The 27,967-nt window shown below is 40.4% G+C and overlaps 2 protein-coding genes and 1 long non-coding RNA gene across 4 annotated transcripts in view; 1 reads left to right on the top strand and 2 right to left on the bottom strand.

The window, feature by feature from the left end:
* The first annotated feature begins 7,656 nt into the window (after positions 1-7,656).
* On the top strand, positions 7,657-9,474 carry LOC128460458 (uncharacterized). The gene is made up of 3 exons (XR_008342215.1): positions 7,657-7,775; positions 8,185-8,367; positions 8,987-9,474. It is a non-coding gene; the product is annotated as an uncharacterized LOC128460458 (long non-coding RNA).
* Positions 9,475-14,394: 4,920 nt separating this feature from the next.
* On the bottom strand, positions 14,395-19,712 carry LOC128460456 (syntaxin-binding protein 6). The gene is made up of 6 exons (XM_053445664.1): positions 19,559-19,712; positions 18,121-18,251; positions 17,667-17,783; positions 17,443-17,492; positions 14,641-14,767; positions 14,395-14,520 (listed from the first exon to the last, which is right to left on the bottom strand). Exons 1-6 carry the CDS (start codon positions 19,710-19,712, stop codon positions 14,497-14,499), a joined length of 603 nt encoding a protein of 200 aa, XP_053301639.1. The 3' UTR covers positions 14,395-14,496.
* Positions 19,713-21,492: 1,780 nt separating this feature from the next.
* ddhd1b (DDHD domain containing 1b) overlaps positions 21,493-27,967 on the bottom strand; it is a 45,765-nt gene continuing 39,290 nt past the window's right edge. For both annotated transcript variants that reach the window (XM_053445658.1, XM_053445659.1), the window contains exon 13: positions 21,493-27,137. In XM_053445658.1, coding sequence (XP_053301633.1) covers positions 26,953-27,137 — 185 coding nt within the window. In that variant the 3' untranslated portion in view covers positions 21,493-26,952. The remainder of the gene's footprint in view (positions 27,138-27,967) is intronic.

The raw sequence follows: 27,967 nt of genomic DNA, 5'->3' as shown, positions 1-27,967 counted from the left end.
GTCAATTTCAAGACTCAGCAAACACACAGAAGATCAAGTGGCTTATAAAGGCTAGCAAACAAATCACAGGTGAACACAATGAAACAATCAAGTCAACACACACGTGACCGGGAAAACAGGAACACTGAGGAGCCCACATGGTCATGAAGGGTATAGCAGTCCAAAAACCCTGACAGGACCCCCCCTCCCTATGAACATCTCCTGACGTTCCCTCAAGGGCGATCTGGATGACATTGGTGGAAGGTTATGATGAGGGCTGGATCGAGTACATGCCGAGAAGGAACCCAGGACCGTTCTTCCGGACCATAGCCCTCCCAGTCCACCAGATATTTAAGACCCCTCCCCACCCGGCGACAATCCATTAGACGGTGGATCGAATAAGCCGGACCGCCGTCGATGATTCTGCACCTACTGACAAAGCTCTGGGCTGAGGGAACACCACCTCTTGGTCGGGGAACAGTGGAGGCTGAAACCCAAACTGGCACTTGAAATGACTGAGTCCTGTAGCAGAGGAGCATAAAGTGTTATGGGCATATTCAGCCCAGATCACATACCTGCTCCAAGACGAAGGATTAGAGGAGGCCAGACATTGGAGGGTGGTCTCCAGGTCCTGATTTAGTCTCTACGTCTGTCCATTGGACTCTGGATGGTACCCAGAGGAGAGCCTGACAGTAGCCCCAATCAGTTTGCAGAAGGCCCTCCAAAACTGAGCCGTAAATTGGGGGCCACGATCCGAGACCACATCAAGGGTAAGACCGAAGACCCTGAGAAATGGGAACTCTTACTTAGGGCACAGACAGAGCAGGCAGCAACAAATGACCTCACATCCGTGTTCATTCCAGGCCACCAGAACCGCCTCTTAATGAACTCTAGAGTCCTGCCCATTCCTGGGTTGCCGGTCAAACGCGAAGAATGCCCCCACTGCAGAACCTTGGTCCACACCACAGTGGGGACATACACCCGGTTGAAGGGTCCGTCCCCGGGATCTGGCTCCCTCTTCTGGGCTTGGCGCACCAGTGTCTCGACTCCCCATCGGACATTAGATTTTTTTTACAGTTTTTTTCGATTGCTTAAGCACGATTTTCAAAACAGGGCCCGGTGTTTCAAACACTAAACACAATCAGCACAACCACACACCCAATCAGCAGAACACCTCAGATCCTTTGCAAAACTAAACACTATTGTAAAAACTATACACTTTTTTATCAAAACAATATTATTTTTGCCATATGAAACACACATGCTTCATATTACTTAATTCTGCTCTAGCCAGTTACACACTGATGTTGCTAACCTTAAACACTTTTAGCAATTCCAGTTCTCAGTGATTAGAGTTCTATAAGTGAAGTACTCTGAGAAAGTGCAAATATACAATAAATTCACCAAACACTACACAAGACCAATGCTGCAGACTCATGAAAATTGAATTTATTTCTCTCCATATCCCCAAATCAGTCAACATGGAGAATCACAACAAAACATGTGCCAGTTGTCATGCTACTACAGGAGTGTGCATAACACTGTAAGCTCGACAAATATCAGACAAGCAGAAAATTCTGTATCCAGTAGAGTTTCAATGAGGGGTACCTGAGCCTGGGGCTGGAGATCGTAAACCCTCCATCGCCATACCGAGAAAAACTCTTTGATTGGGTTTAGAGACGGAGAGTATAGTGGAAGGTATGGTACTGTAAACTGTGGATGGTGTTGAAACCAGTTCTGGACCAGAGCAGAGCGGTGGAATGACTCATTGTCCCAGATGACAATGTATTGCATCTGGTGCATGTGATTTACTGTTGTGACGATGTTGTGTAATCGGTCAAAACATTTGAGAATGTGAGGTGTGTTGTAAGTGTCCATGTTGGTGTGACGGAGGAGGACCCCATTCTGTGTAGTGGCAGCACAAAGGGTGATGTTACCCCCACGTTTTCCTGGGACATGGATTATAGCCTCGTGGACAATGATATTTCTGCCTCTCCTTTTTGATTTTGTCAGGTTGAACCCTGCCTCATCTATTTATATGAATTCATGTGATTTCCTCATCCATCTGTAAAACTCAGAAATACAGTGAAAGACAAGATTGTGTAGTTCAGCATAGGTCTGGAATACAGTACATTTACATTATGAAAGTTATGTGTGCAGTATGAACATCACACACACATCATTACTAATGCCGCAGCCGCAGCCTTCTTCACCTCCGAGGATTTTCCCTCTCACCCTCACTCTTCTTCTGTTTTGAGCACAAGCTCCATTTTGGTTGAAAACAGGTGAACTCAGCTGCTGCATTGCTATAGTGCTTAAACCTGATAGTTGTGTCTACAATTAAGCAATGCTGTGTTTAAATGCCAAATGGTTAAACATGTTGTGTTTAACCAATTGGCTCATAGGGTGGTCCTTTGACAGGCTGTGCTTAGGAATTGCAAGGAAGTGACATCTTGATATCCTTCTGTGTTTAATGTATACAAGTGTGTTTAGTGTTTTGCAGATCACTGTGTGTATTGTTTTGCAAAAAGTGTGAAGCTGACATTGTGCTTATAGTGGTGCAGATCTGGGCCATGTTTTGCTCCTTGAGTGTCAGGTTGGATATTTGTGTTATACTTTGGATTTGAGTGTTTATGCAATCGTAAAAAACTGTAAATGATCATATAAACTGGGTTTATATAGTGCCTTTGTGGTCTTGTGCAAGTACAACAGGCTTTTTCACATCACCCCAGTCCTATCAAATTTACAGTGACCCACTTGTAAAGTGCCTTAAGAAAGGTTATGTTGTGATGTTACGCTCTAAACATTTTTATTAAATGGAATATAGAGCCTACCATGATTAGGCTCCTGTGTTCACCTCTGACCTGCTCTGTCCATAGTTGATACAACAAGTTCAGTCACATTCTGACTTCAGAATTTTCTTTTGCATATGCCATTTCCGAACTAAATAATAAAACATTTTGTGTGCGCTCAGTAGAACATGAGACCGTTGATTAACTAACTACATACATGTTTATTTTACTACACTCTGTCTTGGCAATAAGGTGATCACTGTCCCTCACAGAATTTTCTTATTCAAACAAGAATCAATAGCTTATTTTTCATGGCTGCTGGTAAGATTTTCTGATTTATGGAGTGATAGAAAGAGTTTATCTATACATTCATTTATTTTACTACATCTCACTAACTTCATAGCCTCTCTCTCTCTCTCTCTCTCTCTCTCTCTCTCTCTCTCTCTCTCTCTCTCTCTCCTTGCAGGTATCTGCAATATTATGATTATTTTATGATTACTATTATTGTTGTTATTATTATTATTATCATTATTATTAATAGCATTAAACACTCTCATCGTTTTCATTATAACAACTAGTCGGAGCTGAAACCTGATTGTGCACAACTTTTCCTTGTCTCTCTCTCTTCTCTCTCCCCCTCTCTCCCCACTTTCCACCCATCTTTTCTCACCTTCCAATTTTTTATCTGCTCACCCCAACCAGGCAGCTATTGAGGGAGTTTTTTCTCTCCACAGTCGCCAAAGTGCTTGCTCATTGTGGGAACGGTTGGGTTTTAAGGTCTTAACCTTCTATGTAAAGTGCCTTGAGTGATTTTCCGCTATAGAAATAAAATTGAATTGAACTGGATTGAACTCCTTCTCTAAAAATATTTGATTCTAATATTTCAGCAAAATGAAACAAAGACTGACTTGTGTTCAGATATTACTATGCACATTACAGTTTTTTTCGATTGCATAAACACTAAAATCAAAAGTATAACACAATTATCAAACCTGACACTCAAGGAGCAAAACATGGGCCCAGATCTGCACCACTATAAGCACAATGTCAGCTTCACACTTTTTGCAAAACAATACACACAGTAATCTGCAAAACACTAAACACACTTGTATACATTAAACACAGAAGTATATCAAGATGTCACTTCCTTGCAATTCCTAAGCACAGCCTGTCAAATGATCACCCCTATGGGCCAATTGGTTAAACACAGCCATCAGGTGTTCAAACACATGATTGCTTAATTTTAGACACACCAATCAGGTTTAAGCATTATACAAATGCAGGAGCCGAGTTCACCTGTTTTCAACCAAAATGGAGCTTGTGCTCAAAAAAGAAAAAGAGTGAGGGTGAGAGGGGGAATCCACGGAGGAGGAGAAGGTTTAGAAACATAGAGTATGTGGAGGTGTGTATTGTTCACTTTAGCACTGTGATGTTGCATACTGCACACATAACTTTCATAATGTAAATGTACTGTATTCCAGACCTATGCTTACTTACACAATCTTGTCTTTCACTGTATTTCTGAGAGTTTTACAGATAGATGAGGAAATAGCACATGAATTCATATCCATAGATGAGGCAGGGTTCAACCTGACAAAAGCAAGAAGGAGAGGCAGACATATCATTGGCCACGGGGCTATAATCAATGTCCCAGGGCAAAGTGGGAGTAACATCACCCTTTGTGCTGCCACTACACAGAATGGGGTCCTCCTCCGTCACGCCAATATGGGCCCTTACAACACACCTAACATCCTCACATTTTTGTGCCGATTGCACAACATCATCACAGCAGTAAACCACAGGCACCAGATACAATACATTGTCATCTGGGACAATGAGTCATTCCACCGCTCTGCTCTGGTCCAGAACTGGTTTCAACACCATCAGCAGTTTACAGTACCAGACCTTCCACCATACTCTCCGTCTCTAAACCCAATCAAAGAGTTTTTCTCGGCATGGCGGTGGAGGATTTACGATCTCCGGCCCCAGGCTCAGGTACTCCTCATTGAAACCTGTACTGGATACAGAATGTTCTGCTTGTCTGATATTTGTCGAGCTTACAGTGTTATGCACACTCCTGTAGTAGCATGAAAACTGGGACATGTTTTGTTTAGGGATATGGAGAGAAATAAATTACATTTTCATGGGACTGCAGCATTTGTCTTGTGTAGTGTTTGGTGAATTTATTGTATATTTGCACTTTCTCAGAGTGCTTCACTTGTAGAACTCTAATTACTGAGAACTGGAATTGCTAAAAGTGTTTTAGGTTAGCAACAGCAGTGTGTAACTGGCTAAAACAGAATTAAGTAATATGAAGAGTGTGTGTTTCATATGGTAAAAAATATGGTTTTGCTAAATTAGTGTATAGTTTTTACAAGAGTGTTTCATTTTGCAAAGGATCTGAGGTGATCTGCTGATTGGGTGTTTGGTTGTGCTGATTGTGTGTAGTGTTTTGAAACACCGGGCCTTGTTTTAGAAAATCGTGCTTAAGCAATCGAGAAAAACTGTAACAATCGTCTCTTGACCACATCTTCATCTCACTCTCACAAACACACAAACACACACACACACACAAACTATACCCCATCCTGCATGGCATCCTATGTCACACTCACTGTACTGTGCTTTCTCTTGGTCTATTTATATCTGGTGTAATCAAGCTGTCACTATTCTGAACCTAATGCTGTTTTATCAGAGATGACTGCTAGAGCAGCAGCAATGCTGCGGACGTGTGTGGTACTTGTACTTATATATTCATGAGAACCATTTCGAGCATAGACATTTTAGAAAGTGATATTTTGGCCGTTCCTAATTTTTTCAAAGGCTTGTTTGAGAGTAAAGACTTGCTTAAGGTTAGGGTTATAATTAGGTTTAGTTCAGGATTCGGATTAGGGTATGGTATTTCAGTTGTGATGGTTAAGGTTATGGTAAGGGGCTGTTAAATGTATTATGCCAAAGAAAATAAAAGAAAGTTTGAGTTTTGAACATATTGTTGTTGATGTGTTGCTTAACTTTAGGGGCCCAGAATGAGCAGGTACTTATAATTATGGTGAAAGGAGAACTCAGGCAGCAGCTGATGTAAATGGCTGATGTAAATGGCTTTGTATTTATATAGCGCTTTTCTAGTCTTGATGACCACTCAAAGCGCTTTGCAGTACAGTTCTACATTCACCCATTCACACATACAGTGCATCTATTCCTAGCACTTAGTTATTCTATGGGTCTACGATGTCTTATGCAGAAGATTTTAATGTAGACCCCCAAGTCTGAAGATGTCTTTCACTACATCCCCATATATCTTCTTCTACTTGCGTCACCCATTCTAAAAGCAAATCCATGATTGGCTAGAATTGCTGTCACTCTCTTTGTTACATGTAGGTTAAGATACAGATTAAGATACATTTATTTATCCCAAACACATGCCCAGACATGCACAGGCACACTCATGCAGGTAGGGAAATTTAACCTCTGCTTTTAACCGATCTGGTGCAGGACACACAGAGCAGTGAGCAACAATGTACGGCGCAGTGAGCAACCATGTAGTGCTCAGGGGCACTAGACAGGGAAGGGAGAATACTCTTGGATTTTTGGACAGATCAATGCAGGTTCGTCTTTTTGTTTTTTCTCCGTGGAGTCGAACCAGAGACGAACCCGAGACCTATTCTGCCCATAGTCCAAGTTTCTGCCACTAGTCCACCGCCTCTCCCTTGAGGTGTTCGCATCCTATTGGATAGTTAAGTCTAAAGCATACATACATTTTGTCCTTACGTCTTGCCACTGATGAAATATGCAAAAAGTTAAAGTTAGTGAGAGTTGAAGTTGGTGCCTCTGTCTGGAGCATCTGAGTTAGATATGAAAGTCCCTCAACGTAGACACTACAGTGCATTGTGAGTTGGCCCTTTATCTATTACCTTACCTTTGGTATTGTTAGAGAGAAAAGGGAGTATCTGTGGAATTAGACAGGAACTATTCTCCTGTACAGATATAATGTAAAATATACACTATAGATTATGCACATAATCTATAGTTTATGCACATAATCTATAGTGGAATATAGAGTAATGTGTGAGGATGGTCAAAAATTCCTCAACACTCAGTATGTGTCACTGTACTAAAAAGGTGCACATAGATTGAGCAGATTCGTCTGCTCAGCAACAGATTCAGTTAATCACGTACGGCAAAGTAAAAGTGGGTATTACAAAGATTATTACAGTGGACTATTATAATCATTATTGATAAATTAATGAAATGTCTCCCAATTGTGTAAAAGGTATAACATTTTGTTATTCTGTGCCATTATTGGGCATTATATACAAACTATATCTGACATATCAACCCAGTCTCATCAGAAAACGTTCAATGGCAACGTTGGTCCACTTGGAACGACGTTACCATCTCACAATCTGGCCTCTCAGATTGTGAGATGGTAACATTTAGTCCTCCCATTGTTTTGCATTGGCGTGTTCTCAGGTCACGTGACTCTCAAGCTCCCGTCTGCGGAGAGGAAAACATGGCGGAGATTCCCTGTTTTTTCAGATAAAAATATAATTTTGTAACTTAGTTTGGGCATAAAAATACATTCTGACACCATTTCTAGCGAGAAATGTGCTCTTTGCTTCCACAGTCTTCAGCCAGTTCGTGCTTATGATAAATATTTTAATAGTTATCACGCATGTTTTTATCGTTGCTATGACGGTTGCCATGCCACCACGGCGCAGCTTGGTGTTTAAATCACAGTCCCTGCGTGGTGTCCTTCAGTGATCGTGAATGTTATTCTTGTTATATAATAGTAATATTTGAGGCTAGATTACATCTCTAATGAGAAGGATCCTGCGAGTCTGCTCATACCGAGGCCCGAGTGCGCGAGCGGCCCGAGTGCGCGAGCGGACATGACGTGTGGCTGTCGTAAAAACCCTATTTGTAAACAACCAGTCCTTTTAACTCGGGGCTGCGTCATAAACACGGAGCGCTTGGAAGACCACGATGTCATCTTCCTTCTGTCAGGTAAGTAGTTTATTGTTTTTAAAGATCGTTACGATCTAGGTTTACAGTCCGAGTGCGGAGAGAGTCCGTCAATCCACACTATGGACGCTGTTCATCAGCTAATACGCCATTGTTAGCCACATGCTTCAGCCCACGGTAGCCTGTGCTACCTGGGAGGTGAATACATGGTTGTTGAAAACCAGTTCAAGACGATTAGCTCATCATTGAGGGACGCTACAATATAAATATAAACATGAATTTGATTTATGAATGCTTTAGATTAATAAGGAGTGTATTTCTCTACTATTACTCCACAATATCAGGTCAATTTGGTTTAATGTATAGTATGCACTATGACAATAATGTTTTCATGTTATGGAGTTGCGATTCATTTTATAAAACAATTGCTATGTTCTGTTTTTTAATCAAGGAGGATCAAAGTGAAGCTACAGGAGTTTCATTAACGTCAACAACTTGGACCGAACAGTTTGTTTTGCTTGATGAAGCGCAGGAAGGGCAGCCTGGAGAGAAAGAGAAGCCGGGTTGAGCCCACTACCATCATCCACGTACCACGAGGAAGATGAGGGAGAGAAATGATCCTACCATTAAAGAGGTACTTTTAAGTTACATACCAGAAAAACCATTTTATATAATTTGCCAAATATACATTTTTATTAAATCCCCAAAGTACGCTTGCTGAAATACAAGTTAATATCACACTGAAAGAATTTTGATCAATCATGCTTCCCTGCTGTGATTGTTTAACAGGGAAAACAACTTTTTCCACAGGAAGGCAAGTAAATTTAAGGAATACATGTGCAAAGTTTTCCTCTGTTATGTATAATGATGACCCCCATCAAACATAATGTTAGCAATCTTTACACCTTTTAATTTATACTGATTATTTCTGTCTACATGTGTGAATTTGCCTTCATTAGTTTCAGAAAAGAGCGATGATGTATCGGTCAGTGGGCGGCAGCACGAGACTCCGCAAACTAGTCTGTAAGCAAAGCAGACGAAGGCATCGAGGTTGCGGCCTGCCATCATTGTTATTTTGCTTAAGGGACTGAATATGTTTCATGCAGAAATATTAGCATTTCCCTTATATCTACCAAAACTGCTTGTTTCACAGACTGCAGTTTTGTTTTGATCCGATGTGGTGTGCAAATACAACCGTATCTGCAATGGGTTGTGGGGCATTAACATTTGTAACTCTAATTTTGTTTTGACAGACTGTGAAAAGAATGTTGAGAACATCACCACTCTACAGGAAGACACAGTCCAGTAATGGGTGTCAGAAGTTCAGTAGTGAACGACAGGTACTGTGGAAAAATGTGTGTCATTGTTGTACAATGTCCTTTGACTCTGTTTACACAAGGTTAACACAAAAAGGTTTGATTGTAAAGTGATATTGGTATGAATTCATGTTATTCTCCTCTTCACAAGAAACAAACAATCCAAATTACCTGCAGAAAGCCCTTGATGGACGCTTCAGCTGCATCGTCAGACTGGCCAGACAGCAAGATGCCAACTTTAATGCCAATTTATTTGTGTAACATTCTGTGACCAAATGTAGAAGGCCCTGCCTCATTCATTGTAGTATTAATGTGTTTGAATAAGTCAGGCTGCCGATTACCAGCTACGGATTAAAGTCAAACATCTATTGCTAGCCTCTGTGTTGATTTCTTTAATGTTAAGAATGTTTCTCATAAGACCTTATCAGATGCATTGTGAAACATCTGGGTCACCTAATTTTAATCTAAACAAGAGGGTGAACTCTTGACTAATGACTAATTTTGCACTGAAACACAAACTTGATGTTACACATCTTAAACAATGATATGGGTGTCCCTAGACAACCAGACCTGTGTGCTTTGCTGTGACTATAAATGACTGGAACCTCAGATAAAGAAAGTTATTTTCTGACTTCCATAACTGAGGCATTCTCTACAGAATGTAATGTGCCCATTCTACTTCAGATTCATTGGATCATTGTTTGTTTATGTTGCTTAAAGAAGAGCATTCACTGCTTTAATGTAATCAGCATCTTATCTGCCAATATCATGGTGTAGAAGTGCAAGGAAATACCATTATGTTATGATCAATGTCATTTATTGTGCACAAACATTATATTAAGGCATCTGCTGGAAATGATATGATCAACAATTCTCATGCAAAAAATACTTTAAAAACTACACAAATAGTGTTTTGGAGAGGGGGGTTTCAGAGGGAGGGGGCAGCTCTGGAGAAAGGTCTGTCAATCCAGGTCTGCTGCTTGGTGTGATGGAGACATGAGGTTAGCATCAGGAGCGGAGGCTGCAGGAGGGACCGTGGAGCTGAGGCACACCTGTACTGCTTCTCTTGAGAAGAACTGAAGGACACAAACAAACCATAGTGTTAAATTATGAAGATGGTTCCCTCTGATTTTTTTTTTAAACATAAACGTCAGACAGGCCACTAAAAACTAAAAATGCTGAAGCTAACAGCTACCACACAGCAAGCTAATGCCTTCCTAAGGCTGCCAGGGAGTAGCATGAGTAGCATTGTAGCAAGAGAGTGTAGCTAATCACAGCCCTCACAGTTCTTCATCGGTGGAGAAGTACCTCGCCATGTTTTCATCTTCAGAGGAGTCATCTAAAGACTGTGCTGCTGTTCCAGAATATGTCAGGCCCGCTGCAGCCTGCTGGGCTTGAACTCTGAGCACGCAGAGTAGGCCCTCACGTCCCCTCTCAGTAAATGCATCAGTACTGCCTGAGAATATATGATAAAAAACAAAACGTCTCAATAGTGCGTTTGTGTGTATGTATACATACACACATACAGGGCTTTCTTTTCTACAGAAATATTTTTCCTGAGTTGATGACTCTGCTTATTGCCATCTAGAATGTGAAACCAAATATATTTTTTGGTGTACCCATACAAGATGTCCAATGTAACACCAATAAAATCCAATCTACTACACTACGGTTTTAATGCCTCTGCAATAGCGAGTCGCCGGAGGCATAACTGCATGTTTTCGGATTGTCTAACTTTGTATTTGTCTTAAAGTAAAAAGGTCAAGGCCACACTGACCTCATCTTATGGTTTCAGTTGTCAAGAGATACAGTGTCATTTATATGAGAGAAAATATGTAGAAATATGTAGACGGACACTGCACTGGTTAGCGGAGTCATACAACGCAGTGCGGTAATTCTAGTGTAGTTTTTTTGTAATAAATGGGTTATCTATTTTTACAATCTACAAAAAGTTATCTATACATTTGGTCACAGAATGTTACACAAATAAATTGGCATTAAAGTTGGCATCTTGCTGTCTGGCCAGTCTGACGATGCAGCTGAAGCGTCCATCAAGGGCTTTCTGCAGGTAATTTGGATTGTTTGTTTCTTGTGAAGAGGAGAATAACATGAATTCATACCAATATCACTTTACAATCAAACCTTTTTGTGTTAACCTTGTGTAAACAGAGTCAAAGGACATTGTACAACAATGACACACATTTTTCCACAGTACCTGTCGTTCACTACTGAACTTCTGACACCCATTACTGGACTGTGTCTTCCTGTAGAGTGGTGATGTTCTCAACATTCTTTTCACAGTCTGTCAAAACAAAATTAGAGTTACAAATGTTAATGCCCCACAACCCATTGCAGATACGGTTGTATTTGCACACCACATCGGATCAAAACAAAACTGCAGTCTGTGAAACAAGCAGTTTTGGTAGATATAAGGGAAATGCTAATATTTCTGCATGAAACATATTCAGTCCCTTAAGCAAAATAACAATGATGGCAGGCCGCAAGCTCGATGCCTTCGTCTGCTTTGCTTACAGACTAGTTTGCGGAGTCTCGTGCTGCCGCCCACTGACCGATACATCATCGCTCTTTTCTGAAACTAATGAAGGTAAATTCACACATGTAGACAGAAATAATCAGTATAAATTAAAAGGTGTAAAGATTGCTAACATTATGTTTGATGGGGGTCATCATTATACATAACAGAGGAAAACTTTGCACATGTATTCCTTAAATTTACTTGCCTTCCTGTGGAAAAAGTTGTTTTCCCTGTTAAACAATCACAGCAGGGAAGCATGATTGATCAAAATTCTTTCAGTGTGATATTAACTTGTATTTCAGCAAGCGTACTTTGGGGATTTAATAAAAATGTATATTTGGCAAATTATATAAAATGGTTTTTCTGGTATGTAACTTAAAAGTACCTCTTTAATGGTAGGATCATTTCTCTCCCTCATCTTCCTCGTGGTACGTGGATGATGGTAGTGGGCTCAACCCGGCTTCTCTTTCTCTCCAGGCTGCCCTTCCTGCTCTTCATCAAGCAAAACAAACTGTTCGGTCCAAGTTGTTGACGTTAATGAAACTCCTGTAGCTTCACTTTGATCCTCCTTGATTAAAAAACAGAACATAGCAATTGTTTTATAAAATGAATCGCAACTCCATAACATGAAAACATTATTGTCATAGTGCATACTATACATTAAACCAAATTGACCTGATATTGTGGAGTAATAGTAGAGAAATACACTCCTTATTAATCTAAAGCATTCATAAATCAAATTCATGTTTATATTTATATTGTAGCGTCCCTCAATGATGAGCTAAGCGTCTTGAACTGGTTTTCAACAACCATGTATTCACCTCCCAGGTAGCACAGGCTACCGTGGGCTGAAGCATGTGGCTAACAATGGCGTATTAGCTGATGAACAGCGTCCATAGTGTGGATTGACGGACTCTCTCCACACTCGGACTGTAAACCTAGATCGTAACGATCTTTAAAAACAATAAACTACTTACCTGACAGAAGGAAGATGACATCGTGGTCTTCCAAGCGCTCCGTGTTTATGACGCAGCCCCGAGTTAAAAGGACTGGTTGTTTACAAATAGGGTTTTTACGACAGCCACACGTCATGTCCGCTCGCGCACTCGGGCCGCTCGCGCACTCGGGCCGGCCTCAGTATGAGCAGACTCGCAGGATCCTTCTCATTAGAGATGTAATCTAGCCTCAAATATTACTATTATATAACAAGAATAACATTCACGATCACTGAAGGAAACCACGCAGGGACTGTGATTTAAACACCAAGCTGCGCCGTGGTGGCATGGCAACCGTCATAGCAACGATAAAAACATGCGTGATAACTATTAAAATATTTATCATAAGCACGAACTGGCTGAAGACTGTGGAAGCAAAGAGCACATTTCTCGCTAGAAATGGTGTCAGAATGTATTTTTATGCCCAAACTAAGTTACAAAATTATATTTTTATCTGAAAAAACAGGGAATCTCCGCCATGTTTTCCTCTCCGCAGACGGGAGCTTGAGAGTCACGTGACCTGAGAACACGCCAATGCAAAACAATGGGAGGACTAAATGTTACCATCTCACAATCTGAGAGGCCAGATTGTGAGATGGTAACGTCGTTCCAAGTGGACCAACGTTGCCATTGAACGTTTTCTGATGAGACTGGGTTGGACATATGGTAATCTGTTCAAATCTAGTCTATTGAGTGATTGGATTAAAGTCACATTTTTAAAACTGTTCATTAAACAAAATAATTTAATCAAACTTCATCAGTTACATTTCAACGATGTTTCTGTAAGTTGCTTTGGGATTGTGTGTTCATTAAACAAAATAATTTAATCAAACTTCATCAGTTACATTTCAACGATGTTTCTGTCAGTTGCTTTGGGATTGTGTCTTTTTAGCTGCTTGAGCAGCTCCTGGTGGCCTCAACAAGAACAGCCAATATACAAGTCCAGTCTTATATAACTGGGTAAATGAGAGGAGTGAGATAATTATAAATAGGTTAATAGATCAGAGACATATACATTATGAGCATTAAAACTGTATCCAAAAGCAATGAACAAACCACAAAACAGAGGTTTGGTTAGAATATATTCCCCTTTATCAGAATAACAAGGGACAACAAGTTCAAATCCCAAATACACCACTCACTGTTTGAATCAGATGTGAATACAAGGAGATTCAATGTTTCAACCTCACTTTTCTAGACAGACCATCTTCACTCACACTACTCAATATGGAACTCCCCTAAATAAAAACACTCAGAAAAATACACACCAAAAAACAGTGATGACATGTACAAAGCAGACGACACAGTACAACATACAAACATTTAAAGTGATGCTTTGACATTCAGGATACATACATATAAACTTAAAGGAGAAAACACATTTGACTTCATGACAATACACTGAACACGGTAGTGTACACTGAAACATCCAAACACACAGACACATACATACATAAGGAACACATAATAATGGCAACAAGTGGTTATAAGAGTTGCAGGATAATTATCAAATCAAACATTTAGTGCAATTTAATCATTTACACACATTACCAACAATTTACAATTCCCTCTGATAAATATGATAAATTTCCACTTATCATTACACAACACAATGTTAAATAACTGTAGCTTCATCTGATAGTAGGATAAAGACAAACGCTGAACACAGATGATCCTCAGATCGAGGAAAAGAGGGGAAAAGCAAAGATTAGAATAACAGACTATTTAGCTGTCTCTGCTGTACTCAGGTAAAAAGGAAGCAGTTTTAGGACAGTCTATAATGCCTGAGAGTCGCTCTTCTCCGGTTGTCTCCACACAAACAGACTGAGCCCAGAGTGCATCAGACAGTGTTATTGCTCATGTTACAAGACTCATCTTCAACATCCTGTAGAATTCATCCTCCTCCTTTAAAGACTCTACTTTGAATAATTCAGGGCCAGCTGCATGGAAAAAGAAAACACCTTCAACCCATATTCAAATATGAACTATAACGTATATATATCATATATTATTAATTACTTATCTTGTAGAAAATATGTAATAGCCGATTTTAATGTCACCTTGTGAGCAGTGTCTGCAAACTGCTGAGCTTTTTGCATCAGCTCCACAGTCTTGTCCTCAGCACGAGTCAGTCTGTCTCCACGCTCCCCCAGAGCCACGTTCACCCTCTGGACTACATTACCCACAGTGCTGCTTGTGACACGCTGCCCAGGCTGACCTATTCATATATATATATATATACACACACACACACACACACACACATAACACATACACATAGTGTCAAAAGAAGTGTTAGAGGAAAGGTCTGTGGGTCGGGGGGGGGGGGGGGGTTCTTCTGGAGTAATATCTGCTGTAAGAAGTTTGACCTGGCAACCCAAATGTCTCGACAGTCTGGTCCAGAGATTGATATCTTAACAAGGCCAAATTGTTGATAGATGGACAGACAGAGTGAAAGAGACCACTGAACAATCACAGCCCAGGATGGTGTGTATAGATAGACAGACTCACAAATACTATTACTATATTACCTTTCATGATCTCAAGATGTCCCAGCTGTTACTTGAACTTCTATTTCAACTTACTTGCAAATTCCCTGCGGCAGCTTCAAATACATAGAGGCACAGTCAAACTGGGAATTATTACTCAAACCTAACTACAAAGGCAAAATAATCTACCCTCCAAAATGTCAGCAAGGAGTGCACACAACTAGAGGCAACATACTTGAAGTCAAGAGATATATCAGCACACAAATTTAGGCAAGCCACGAAGTCCTGTAGGACACTAATTCTCTTGTGATCCTGTACGAAAGCAGAAACAGATTTGTCATTCTAATTACCCATGTTTTCACATCTGTCTGTTTGTTTGTTTGTTGGTTGGTTGGTTGGTTTGATTGCAAGCAAGATTACACAAAAATAACGATACTTAAATAAATAATGATACAGTACATGGGTCAGGGACGAACCCATTAGACTTTGGTGCAGATCCTGAACAGGGCGCATATGAATGGTAAATTGTAAATGTTTTTGTATTTATATATGGCTTTTCTAGTCTTGATGACCACTTAAATCTCTTTACAGTACAGTTTTTCATTCACCCATTCACACACACATTCATACAGTGCATCTATTAGCAGCACTTTGTTGTTCTATGTGGGGCAGTTCGGGGTTCAGCATCTTGCCCAAGGACACTTCCGCATGCAGATTGGGAAGACTGGGGATCGAACTGCCTCCTTCAGGTTGGAGGACTACCGCTCTACCTCTCAGCCACAGCCGCGAAGACATTTTTTTTCCCATTTACTTTAACATTGCGATGGAGAGGGGGTTTTCAACATTTTCCCAAGATACAATTCTAGAAAAATCATATTTAGAGAACTGATATCTATCATTGTGTAAAATTTGGTAAAGGTTTCATTGGATTTAAGGAGCTCGCTCTAGTTTATGCTGCAATTTTCATCTGAAATTCAGAAATCTTAAAGTTGTTTTGTATCCGTTTTGTAAAGTTGATGATGATTTTCAGAACTGATGGCAAGTCTGAAGCATCATACTGAACTATCATTATCAATAACGCCACTTAAAACAGGTCGACTGAGGCTACACATGAAGCACTGCTGAACGGTATCTTGGTGCTTTGCTGCAGCCTGGCACGTCTCCCACACATTACACTGCCCCTGTCAGTGGGTTCAATGGTGCACTGGGCACCCTCTCAGTCTCTTCCTAAAGAACGGCTATTGTATTCACCTCCCCGAAATAAACAAAGTCTCCTCTCATCTGACCGCCACATCACAGGGAGGCCTTTCTGCTGCAGCAGAGGTGCAGCACAGTGCGGACAATAGACAAAAAGACAGAGGATAAAATGACCCAGAGTGACACAAGGATCAAGATGATTGGCCTGATTGGTCCTGGTGACTACAGTAAAGGTAAGGAGGGAACCTGTGACAGGATGTTTGTTGTTTTGACTAAATATCCCTGGTAAGAGGAAACTGAGTAAAAAAGCGGTCTTCCTGTTGAAGACCGCTGGTGATGAAAATGGGAGGTGTATTACAGGATCTTGACAAAGACTTCTCTTGCTGCCCATATTCACCCTCTGTCTATTGACGACGAAGGAATAAGCCAGAGCCCACCTCCACCATGACTATGATAGATGTATTTTCATTCATTCATAAGTTTTTCATCCTTTGCAGCTGTGGATCGGGAAGTAGACAAAGTATTCAGTCCACATGTCTATGTGTCCTTGGTCTTTGACAGTGAACCTCAAAATAGTCCCTGATTATTACCCATCATTGTGAGTGTGTGTGTGTGTGTGTGACTATAGGAAAGCAGTAAATAAATGCAGTTATTTCAATTACACAATACAACACAAAGACGGTGACCTCTGATAACGTCTGGGCATCTTGTCATCTGCCATGACTCTGGCAGTGGTAGCAATTTTAACAAACAGCAAAAGAGGCTGAGATGTCCTGACTTTTAATCCCCAGTATTTTTCTCACTCCATATATAATGAACCCTATGTTTCCCATAGAGCATCAAATACCATCTTTCAATCGTCACACCCCCTCTTTACCACACAAGAGTCTACTGATATGTATAGCACCCTGATGACAGCACTTACATCCCCAGGGCTATTTTCCCTGACTCACAGAAGACATTATACAACAGGCTCCTGAGCACATGATTCAATTTCCCGTGTCATCACAGTCTTACCTCGACCTGCTGATCGGTTTTGATTTGCAACCATCCTTTTCTTCATATGGTTCAAGAAGGCTTTGCAGCGATAGATCACCAGATTCATGGTGCAGGCATCTAAATGAACAAGTCCATTTCATTATACATCGAGTCATTCACATATAAACAAAACTTCATGGTGTGGCACTACCTCTTGTGAGTTTGGACTGGCAGTTGATGAACTCTGTCTGTTCGGGAGGAATGTAGTTTTTCCGTCTGGCCTGCGGGGTTCTGGATGCAGAGCGAGTTGAGGATCCACTAGGACCAGCTCTGATCTCATCCGGGGTGCCCTGAATAGCACTCCCCTGGCGGCCCATCTTGCACACCTTTCCAGTCTTTCCCATATCCCCTGCTTTTCCCACCCAGTAGGTCTGGCAGGCATGGTACAGGATGTGGATAAAGATACACTTCTCTGCTGATGAGTTGGCCACCCACTGATCCACACTATTGTCAAACCCCAGGTCAAACTCCGGGGTGTCCTAAAATCGCAGGGTACAGGAGACCAACATACACCCACTGAGCACTTTATTAGGAACACCATACTGACTAATACTGACATTTTAACATAGAGCATTATCCTGCCAGAAGTAACCATTAGAAGACTGTGGGGTTAGGGTTACATATTCAAACCAGCCCAGAATCAGGCCATTCTTACTATCAAATAAGAGCCTGACTTGTATCTGCAGGATTTTATATCCCCAGTATTGTACTGGCATCAGGCATATCAGGACAAATCCTGATGGGCCACTATATCGGTAAGTGAGTGTGTCCAAGATTGATAAAGTTTCCACCGGCTCATTTCTGGGTGCTACTGACCTTGTTTGGGTTGATGCCATTGACCTGTCGGAGCTGCTCCACCGTCCACTTGGACCTCCTAGTGAAGGAGGAGGATCCACCGAATCGCTTCACCTTTGTTATGAGGAGCTGATGTGGCCTCGTGTTAGTCACTATGTAAAGAGATCATGTACAAAAAAAAATTTTGCTTAATGAAAATAATAATTTCAATGGAAGAACCAATTTACTGCTAAATGAAATGTATGTAATTTAGGTAGAATTACAAAAAAACACTGGAGGTTTCCACAAAATGTGGTGAAAGAATGGGACATGGACCAAGGAAGCAGCCTTTAAACATTGGTGCGGATCTGTAAAAACGGGCGTGTCCATTTCCCCCCCACTTTCTTTATTAATTGCCTACTGACTTCATCATAAGATGGATGAATGTTTTTGGACATTTTTACCAATTTACAAGAGAATAATGTATTGATCTTGATTTTAAAAAATCTACCATATTTAGGGCACTATAAGGGACCATTCTAGTTTATGGTTTGGATCAAGTAATTTTCCCTCGACAAATATCATCGGCAAGTAACTTACTAATAATCACAACTGTTCGGACATTATATAAAAAGCATAATACAACAGATTACATTACATAATTACTGCCAAATTCAATTTAGAGAGTCTTAATGCATTAGACACATGGTTAGAAAAGGCAGGGATTCTGCAGAGGAAGATTTACATTGTATAATTTCAACCTTACAGTCTTGCAACACTTTGCAGGTATGTCACAATAAAATCGCAAACAGTGATGCTGCTCTGTAACATGTGAGCCATGCAAGGCATGTCCTCGAAGGGAAGTTTTATTTGCTGCAGCTTTCATGTTAGCGCTTTTCTAGTGTTGATGAAAACTCAAAGCGCTTTACTTTACAGTTTGCCATTCCCCCATTCACACACACATTCCCTAATTTCAACTCCAGACCGAACTGGTGGCAGTTTATCTTCCTCTCAAACAACGTAACAGTGGACAGTGCACCAGCAGTGGCCATAGGCTGATGTGTACTGTGCCATGTTAGTATATCCAGGCATTGAATTTGGCCGGATAAATTAAAGCTCAATTTAGTTGATGCATTCAAAATAGATACATCTTTTATTCTTGTAAACATAAACTCAAGTTGATTTTTTCTCTGCTTTACTTTTCACTGTTTCTGTTTGCACCATGGTTAGAAGGTTAGACAGCTCACTTCACATAAATGAACTGCAGCTCACCAGTATTCACACGTAGGAGGAATATGAGAAGTTCCAGCTGATCAGATAACAGGACAATCTCTCTCTGACAAAATGCAATTGGAAACTGACCAATCACAGCTCATGTTACTAATCTGAGGGTTGAATCTCCTTTCAATTTGAGTTTTCTTTGTGTGTAAATTACATGAATGCTTAGCCAAAAAAACAAGTCTACAGCTTCAGACTTTACCTGACACACAGATGAATGTTGCATACTCTGCTTTGGCTCCACTTAGTAGGATGGATAGTCTCTTCCTTTTCCGCCTCCACACCTCCACTGCCACCAGCATCCGCTCATCACGAGGGATGAAGACCTCTTTGTTGATGGCAGACTGAATGTTCATTGTGCTTCTGTGACCTAGACAGGTGATGAATGGATGTGAATGTGTTTGTTAGGCCTGTTGGACTGTCTGAAAAGAGCAACAAGACAAAGTTTTTTGGCAGCAAGACTCAAAATCAGCTGATCAGAGAAACCAACTCATCTGATATCAGAGCATTGGACCTTATCCACCAATATCTTTTCTTAAATTAGTTCCTAAGATAGTTACCGGAAATGTCTGGGAAAACCAACAATAAGCATCTGTGTTTGGGAGACAGGGGTAACACAAGTTAATTTTCTTTCGGGCTCGGACTTGTTCAGACAGAGAAATGTGTCTTGAGCCTCATGTCAGGTCTGGATAGATTTGGATACAGACCTGGACACAGTGTGGTGTGATTGCATCTCCTGGGTCATCTCTCTTGACAGGCTACACTTGGATGGAACATTTTACTGAACGCTCTAGCAGGAAACCCATGCAACATTGGGTATGTTTAATTTGTAGATATCGGAGTGTAAAACCGAGGAGTGCTTATGTCTGCTTTTGAGTGCAAGTAGATTCTGTTTCTATCTCAGAACCAATAAAGTATCGGTGAATGTGTGAAAAAACTAAGAAGAATTTTTTAACTTTAGGTGAATGAGGCCAATAGTTCTCACAGAAGACATGTCAAGAACTTAATATGAGATCAATAAAACAATTTCCATGAACTTTATAATTGTTGAAGTCACCCCACTGTGAGGACGTGGCACAGTAAACTGAACACCTTTGAGCTTTGCTCTGTCATATCAAAAAACAAGACAACTGAATGTTTCATCTCAGGCTCTGGGATTATTAATATTTCTCATGTCAATTTTTTGAATTACAAATCCTATATCCACTTTTGATAACAGTTATATTAATTCCAGCTGTTGATTTTAGAAAGATAAAAAAATATATATATATACTGTTTGTATATATATTTTTGTCTGGTTACCACATGATCAACAGCCATAGTAAAACTCACCTTTCAATAGTCTTACGATGTCCTACACTTTCATGGGTCATGATCTGACAAATGTAGGAAAAAAGGCTTTTAGGATGGCTTACCTGTTCTTGTTCTCTTCTCTACTAAAAAGCTAGACTCTTGCTTCTTGCCGTGGTTCCGAGTTGAGGAGGTTGTTCCGTTAGTTTAAGTGTTTAGTCAGTAGCCTGTTAACTCAGAATTTCCAAGGTTTCACTCATGAATTAATACCCCAGCACACCAAATGGCGTGCCTTGCTGGGAAGGCACGGATTCACCACAGTCCACCCCATTTCAAGAGGGTGACATGCACGTGGTTAAAGGCTAGAAAAGAGAGAACAATCAGTAGCTGTGTCATGGACAGAGCCAGGGCAGGGGGGGGGGGGCATCAGCAGGGGTGGTGGATGTCTACTGATCTATGGAAACCAAAATTGTTTCTTATAATGAAAACATCTGAATGAATAGAGAAAAAAACTCAAACCTAATAACAATAATAGTGAGCTACTATATTATTTACTGTACAGTATAGTATCTACTCTTTCGGCGTTGGTATGTCATTTGTTGAGAGGCACATGCTGGTTTTGGTTTAAAACTCTGTAAAGTGTTAAATAGCTTAATGAGAAGGCGTTAGTGTGTGTGTGTGTGTGTGTGTGTGTGGGTGTTAGTGTGTGTGTGTATTTATACAGAGGGCTGTTTCATAAGCAGGGCTTCCTGCGAAAAGTCTGTCTTGTAAGTGCCTCCCAGAGCTGGAGTAAGCATATGAGATCGGACAAAATTAAGGAATGGAGATCAGAGGGTGTAGGGGAGGTGAATTTCCACTTTTATTAAAAAACAAAGCAAAGCTCTATCAAGGTAAAGTACCTCATCATGTAGTAATAGTACAGAGGGCTGGGAGGGTGAGAATGACAATAGACAAAGCAGGACTCATTTATTTCCATCCACTCAGCTGAGGAAGCTAACCTGTCTCCAGAACGTCTCAGTTTTCGCTCTGATCAGCAGCAAAGTAACATTTCATTTGAGAAAGAGGGATTGAGAAACAGAATGGCAATAATTTCCATAACAAATAAACAGTGTACTGTCATGTCCTATCACAAAAGATAAATATCTTTTCGCCATATGTGAATTTACAGAACAGTAAAACTTTACTTTCAGGCTTTTTTCAAAACTTTATTTTAATTAGATTTTTTTCCCCCTGTTGAGGTTTTTTTTGGGGGGGTGGGGGGGGTAGTTTTTCCTTACTCTAGTTGAGGGTTAAGGACTCAAGAGGTCACAACATTTTAAGCCCAATGAGATATACAAATAGAAATGTGAGTAATAAAAGTGGGTCACATCCCCAGTACACCACACATGGGGTTGCTGACATTTGGCACAGGTAGCGGTAGGGTGCTCCACAGAAGAAGATGTAAACGAGGACAAATTAAGCCCTGGGGGAGGGGGGTAACCACCAGCTGCCAACTCAAAAGTTCTTCTCAATTACTAATCAATGCAGGCCAGTCCCAATCATTTAGGGTTAGGGTTGTGAATGCCTCATTCATCCTTGTGGCACTTTTTATCTATAACTGTATGTGGCTTAGAGCGGTACTATTTGTCTAGCTTTTACGTTTCATTAAATTTCATTGTTGACAGTTTTTACCACTGTAAACATATTTATGTGAGCTGATCAGTTTATACATGCTGCTGTAGAGAAGGAGAGATCATTTAACCAGAGAAGAATGTCAGTTCTTAGGAACATCTTCATATTGATGCAAAAATCATATAAAATCCATAACTCGTTTCTAGTCTTTGCTGCCCCCACTGAGATAGTAGAACAACATTTTAAAGTAGAGTCTGATTGGTAAATCTCTTTGAATGTACTCACTTGATATTTAACTTTTTCCAAATATTCATAAGAAACAATGATAGTCACAGAAAATGAAATTGCAGGTACTGAATAACAGTCAATGAACAAACAACACATACAATCAAAAACTAAATAGCATTTTCAACACATCAGAACTGCTACTGCAAAATAGTAGAGGTAGAGGGGGGAAAAACAGGACAAGAGAATAACTACCCATTCTCTGAGGCAGAGCTGTTCTGGATTCAGAAATAATGTCACTGTCACAACAGAACATCAGTATACAGAGTCAAGGCCTGTCTTCTTTGCAACTGCAAATTTTACAGTCTAAACTATGTACATCGAATATGAGAAAATCTAAATAACAACAGGATTTTAAGTGTATCACAACATAACAATGAACACAAATGTAAAAACATTCACTTAGAAGCTTCATGTATGGCAGGCTTGAATGTTTAATTTTCTACAACACACAGAATCTGCATGTTCAGTGTTGGTTTGTGTGCTCGTGTCTCCATGTCTCAGCCATAATTAATCAAAGCCAATAATCTATGTACATGGCACATATCCAAAATCAAGCTTTATTTAAGCAAAAGTTTGATTTCACTTCCTTAAAAAGTTCAAATGCTAAAAGATCAATAAATAATTGTTAAAAACTATTTTCTGATGTAATTATTTTGTCATGGATATCTTATCTCCAATCACCACTGAATCATAGCAACATGAGCTTCAGACCATGTGTCAAAGTGTCCATGGGCTAATGGGCTGCATGAATGTGTGTGTGAATATGATTTACAGTGTAAAGCACTTTGAGTGGCCATTGAGACTAGAAAATGTACGTTAATGCTATCCATTTATTGTTTAGTTCCTGCATTACTGAACTATATGTGTCGACTGAATCCGGTCTGAAAGATAGGTGAGGATTAGGGAAGATGCCTCAGTCAAATGAGCAACACATATGTAGTAGTTTGTGTTACTATTGGACTGTGGTGACAATCATCTGTCAATCAGCACAACTTGCCTGTTGATAAACATTTCAATTAGAGTAAACACGCCACAGGGTAAAAAATCCCTTGATGCTGCTTTAACTCAGATATTGACTGTTTTTGTGAGTATTCCGGATTTAAGATTCAATAGGTATGTGTAGGGCATTGTGTTAGCAGTCATTTGTTATACTTAAAGAAATTGTGCCTCCTTATTGATAGTTCTTTACTTAATACAATCAATCTGTCATTATCATCAGGTAATGTACCACAGTCTTTTAAAATAGCTGTAATCAAACCCCTTCTCAAAAAACTCTCCCTAGAACCAGAGGCTTTAGCCAATTACAGACCAATATCTAATCTATTATTTTCCTTTGTTTCTCCAGGAAAATAATATATATGAACACTTTCAGTCTGGGTTCAGAGCCAATCACAGCACAGAGACAGCCTTAGCAAAAGTCACTAATGACCTTCTAATAGCTTCAGATCAGGGACTTGTGTATGTCTTTGTTCTGTTAGATCTCAGTGCAGCATTCAACATAATTGACCATCAAATTTTATTACAAAGACTTAAACAGTTAATTAACATTAATGGAACTGCCCTTAACTGGTTTAAATCTTATTTTTCTGATCGCTCCCAATTCGTGCAAATTAATGATGAGTCATCTGTGCGCACCAAAGTTAACCATGGTGTTCCACAGGGCTCTGTGCTCGGCCCAACTTTATTCTCATTATATATGCTTCCACTAGGAAACATTATCAGGACACACTCGGTAAATTTCTACTGCTATGCGGATGACACCCAGTTATACTTGTCATTAAAACCTGAACAAAGTATTCAATAAACTAAACTTCAAGCATGTCTCAGGGATATAAAAACCTGGATGATCCGCAATTTTCTCTTTTTAAACTCAGATAAAACAGAGGTTATAATACTTGGCCCCAAACACCTTAGAGATACATTATCTAATGATATAGCTGCGCTAGACGACATTGCCCTTGCTTCCAATGACACAGTCAGGAACTTGGGAGTGATCTTTGATCCTGATTTGTCCTTTAATTCACACTTAAAACAAATTTCTAGGACAGCCTTTTTCCACTTGCGTAATATCTAAAAAATTAGACATGTCCTTTTGCAAAAAGATGCAGAAAAACTAGTCCACGCCTTTGTTAGATCGAGACTGGACTATTGTAATTCATTACTATCAGGCTCCAGCAGTAAGTCGTTAAAGACTCTACAGCTTGTCCAAAATTCCGCAGCACGTGTCCTGACGAGAACCAAGAAAAGAGAGCACATTTCTTACCTTGAGCCTCAGTGTACCCCCAAGTTCGGCCTGTATCATTGTATAATTGATTACAAGGCAAAAAACCCTGATGACGCTAAGACGCAAAGGGAATTTATGACACATGACAAACAGAGCTTCTATTTCCAGCTTCTCCTTCCTCTTCTTCATCCCTATCACATCGAAGTAAGTCACACCTCATCATTACATGTTACTGACTTGACCCCTTCCCCGAGTCCCTTTGCTTTATCGCCCGCAGATCCGGGCCCGCCGTGGCCGCACCATGGATTACGATTTGTGGATCGCGCATTAGAGGTCGCAATGGTGGAACCAGTATGGCGGATTCTATATCATGCGGGCTGATCGTAGTCGTAAGGGCGGATCCTGTGTCGGGTTGTTATCATATAATGGTGGTGGACCACAACCGAGGCGGCGGCTGACGATGGATCCTAATAAGCGGCAATGGACAATGCCTGTGGACTATAGTGGCATCTGATCTGGATGGCGGATCATGATCTTGCTGGCTGCTGACCATAGACTATGATTGCAGCAGGACTGCTTGACATATAGTATTGAAGTTATCCTTCAAAATGTTTACCCTCATCAATGCTGCTAAAAACTTTAATCTTGATGATGTTTTCCTATAGCTGACATCTATTGCACTTCTGTCCGTCCTGGGAGAGGGATCCCTCACATGTGGCTCTCTCTGAGGTTTCTACGTATTTTTACCCTGTTAAAAGGGTGTTTAGTAGTTTTTCCTTACTCTTGCTGAGGGTTAAGGACAGAGGATGTCACAAAATGTTAAAGCCATATGAGAATTGTGATTTGTGAATATGGGCTATACAAATAAAATTTGATTGATTGATTTGAGTTTGCTATCTATTTCACTTCATGTTGATTATGTATTACTGTCAAAGTTAACTGTTGTATCTTGTGCAGCACATATCCTCAATCATTTTTATCAGAATTATAGCCTCTTTATGCCTGGTGGATACTAGAGGATTTTCAACTATTAAAGGTTCAGTGTGTAGTGACATCTAGCGGTGAAGTTGCATGTCGCAGCTCAATACCCCTCAACTCAACCTCCCCTTCCAAACATACATGAGAACCTGTGGTAGCCTTCTGTTGTCATTAAAACTCAAAAGGTGTATAATTTAGACAATTCAAGAAATTTAGATTAGTACACACCAGTGAAAACATCACTAGGAGTGTTTTATATACAATTTTTGCCATTAAATCCCCTTGACCTAAATCTTACACACTTGACCTTTAACCAATTTAAAAAAACGTTGGAGACCACAGACATAAGAGATTTGACCAATTTTCAATATTATAATAAAGTCAGACAGCACACACTAGTCAATTTGGCCAGAATGTAAGACCATTACACTTGCCATTTATAGGAAAGATTTTCACAGTGGTGATTCCACAGACTTCCACAGGCAAACAACTTTTAGGAGCATTACCACCACCTTCTTATTTTAAGTGTGGAAAACTTGTGTGGTTATACATGACTTCAGAAGAAAAGCAAATATGAGGTTGTGTGTTCAGAGGTCAGTTGCAAATGTATTGTTTTTATCTGCAGCTAAGTACTAAATATTCGCTTGGTTTCGCTACCCAGTAAGCTCGCGGAGCGACGCCTGCGAGCTAGTTCAGGCAGCCAACTTGAGCTGCGCTGCTCCATCCTGTGACATACATCATGTGACATACATCATGTGACATACCTCACTCTCCACAACCATCTATAATGCACACCCACCTTATCAGCTGGTCTATTTAAGCAGAAAGAAATTTCCCATCACCACCTTTGCTGTCACTGCTGCTGCAGTATTGCTACAAGTTACTCTGCACTCTCAAATCGGCCCAATTATCCTCGAGTGCACAGCAGCCCTTTAGTGCCATTCATATTAAGTTAACATAATAACATGATATTAGAAAACAGAAGAGATTTATCTGTAGTTAAAATGAAAACATCTTTTAAAATAATAATTGGTCTTCAAGTATTCCACATTTTATATTAAATAGTGTATCATTATTGTAAAATCAAATTAATCTATAAATAAAATTGTAAAATGAGGAATGAAGTCAGTCAGACTTCAAGAGGCATGAATAGAAAGTGAATTGACCCGAGTGTTAATGATTCCATGCGTCACTCTGCTACTATGTTACGAGGCATCTGTGTTATCTTCTGGAGATTGAAGTGGTTCCTGTGGTCTGTACATGAAGGTAAGGAGGAAAAGAGCCACATCATAAGAGCACCAATAAGCCGTGTGTGAGGTCACTGCTGACCAATAGCGGCTCTCCACCAGGCCCTCCCGTAGCTCGAAATCGATGCGCTTCTCCAATTCCACTGCAACAGAGAAAATGATACATTAGTATCCAGCATGTAAGTGTTAAAAGGAAGAAAGTAGTTCTCTTTTCCCTGACGGGCAGCTCTGCATTGTCCACTGTCATCCTATTAAGTCTGTTTAATTTACTCAACAGGTCTTAACAGTACCGGCACTGGTCATTTCTGCTAATAATCCCATCGATAGCACACTATTTTGGGACCACTATGGTTGACGGGACTTAAGCGTTTGACACTTTAGGAGTATCAGGGCTAAGCAGTTTTTCAGCCAAGGCGACTATGAAGGTGAGGGGGCTGGGAGAGCTCAGAGGATCAATCAGCACAGGTGACACTGGAGAGACTCCCAGACACACTCCGAGAGATGCCCAAACTGAACTGCAAAGCTAGTCTGCTTTATGTTTGATTTAAGTTTATGTTTGGTGATTTTGGTGATAAATAAAGTATGCTGAAAAGCAACACTTCTGTCTCTGGCTGTGTGTGGGAGAGCCCAGTGGCAAGGTCTACTGCCACAGTGACCTATTCGTAAGACGTGATAAAACAACAGGAAAAAAACTTAACATGCCTCCATATTGCTCGTGTGGTGACATCCAAGTGTCCACAAGCCCCGACATTCACATTCGACTCAGCGTTTTTAGGCCTAAAATTCCACTCCCGGAAGTGGCGATGCTACAGGACGTACCCACAATAACGCACACCCCGCGCATGCCCTTGGGCAAGAGTGTATGTGGTTTTCCGGTGTGCCTGTCTTAACCTGAACGCGATATCAGAGGACCATTAGGCTAAAAACATGGTGTACATGGCGCTGTTTCGAGTTGAATATGAGTGTCAGGGCT

The sequence above is a fragment of the Pleuronectes platessa genome, chromosome 17 (assembly GCF_947347685.1).
Source record: "Pleuronectes platessa chromosome 17, fPlePla1.1, whole genome shotgun sequence".
Taxonomy (NCBI): domain Eukaryota; kingdom Metazoa; phylum Chordata; class Actinopteri; order Pleuronectiformes; family Pleuronectidae; genus Pleuronectes; species Pleuronectes platessa.
Note: the sequence above shows the minus strand (reverse complement) of the source record. Positions and strands in the feature narration are given on the sequence as shown.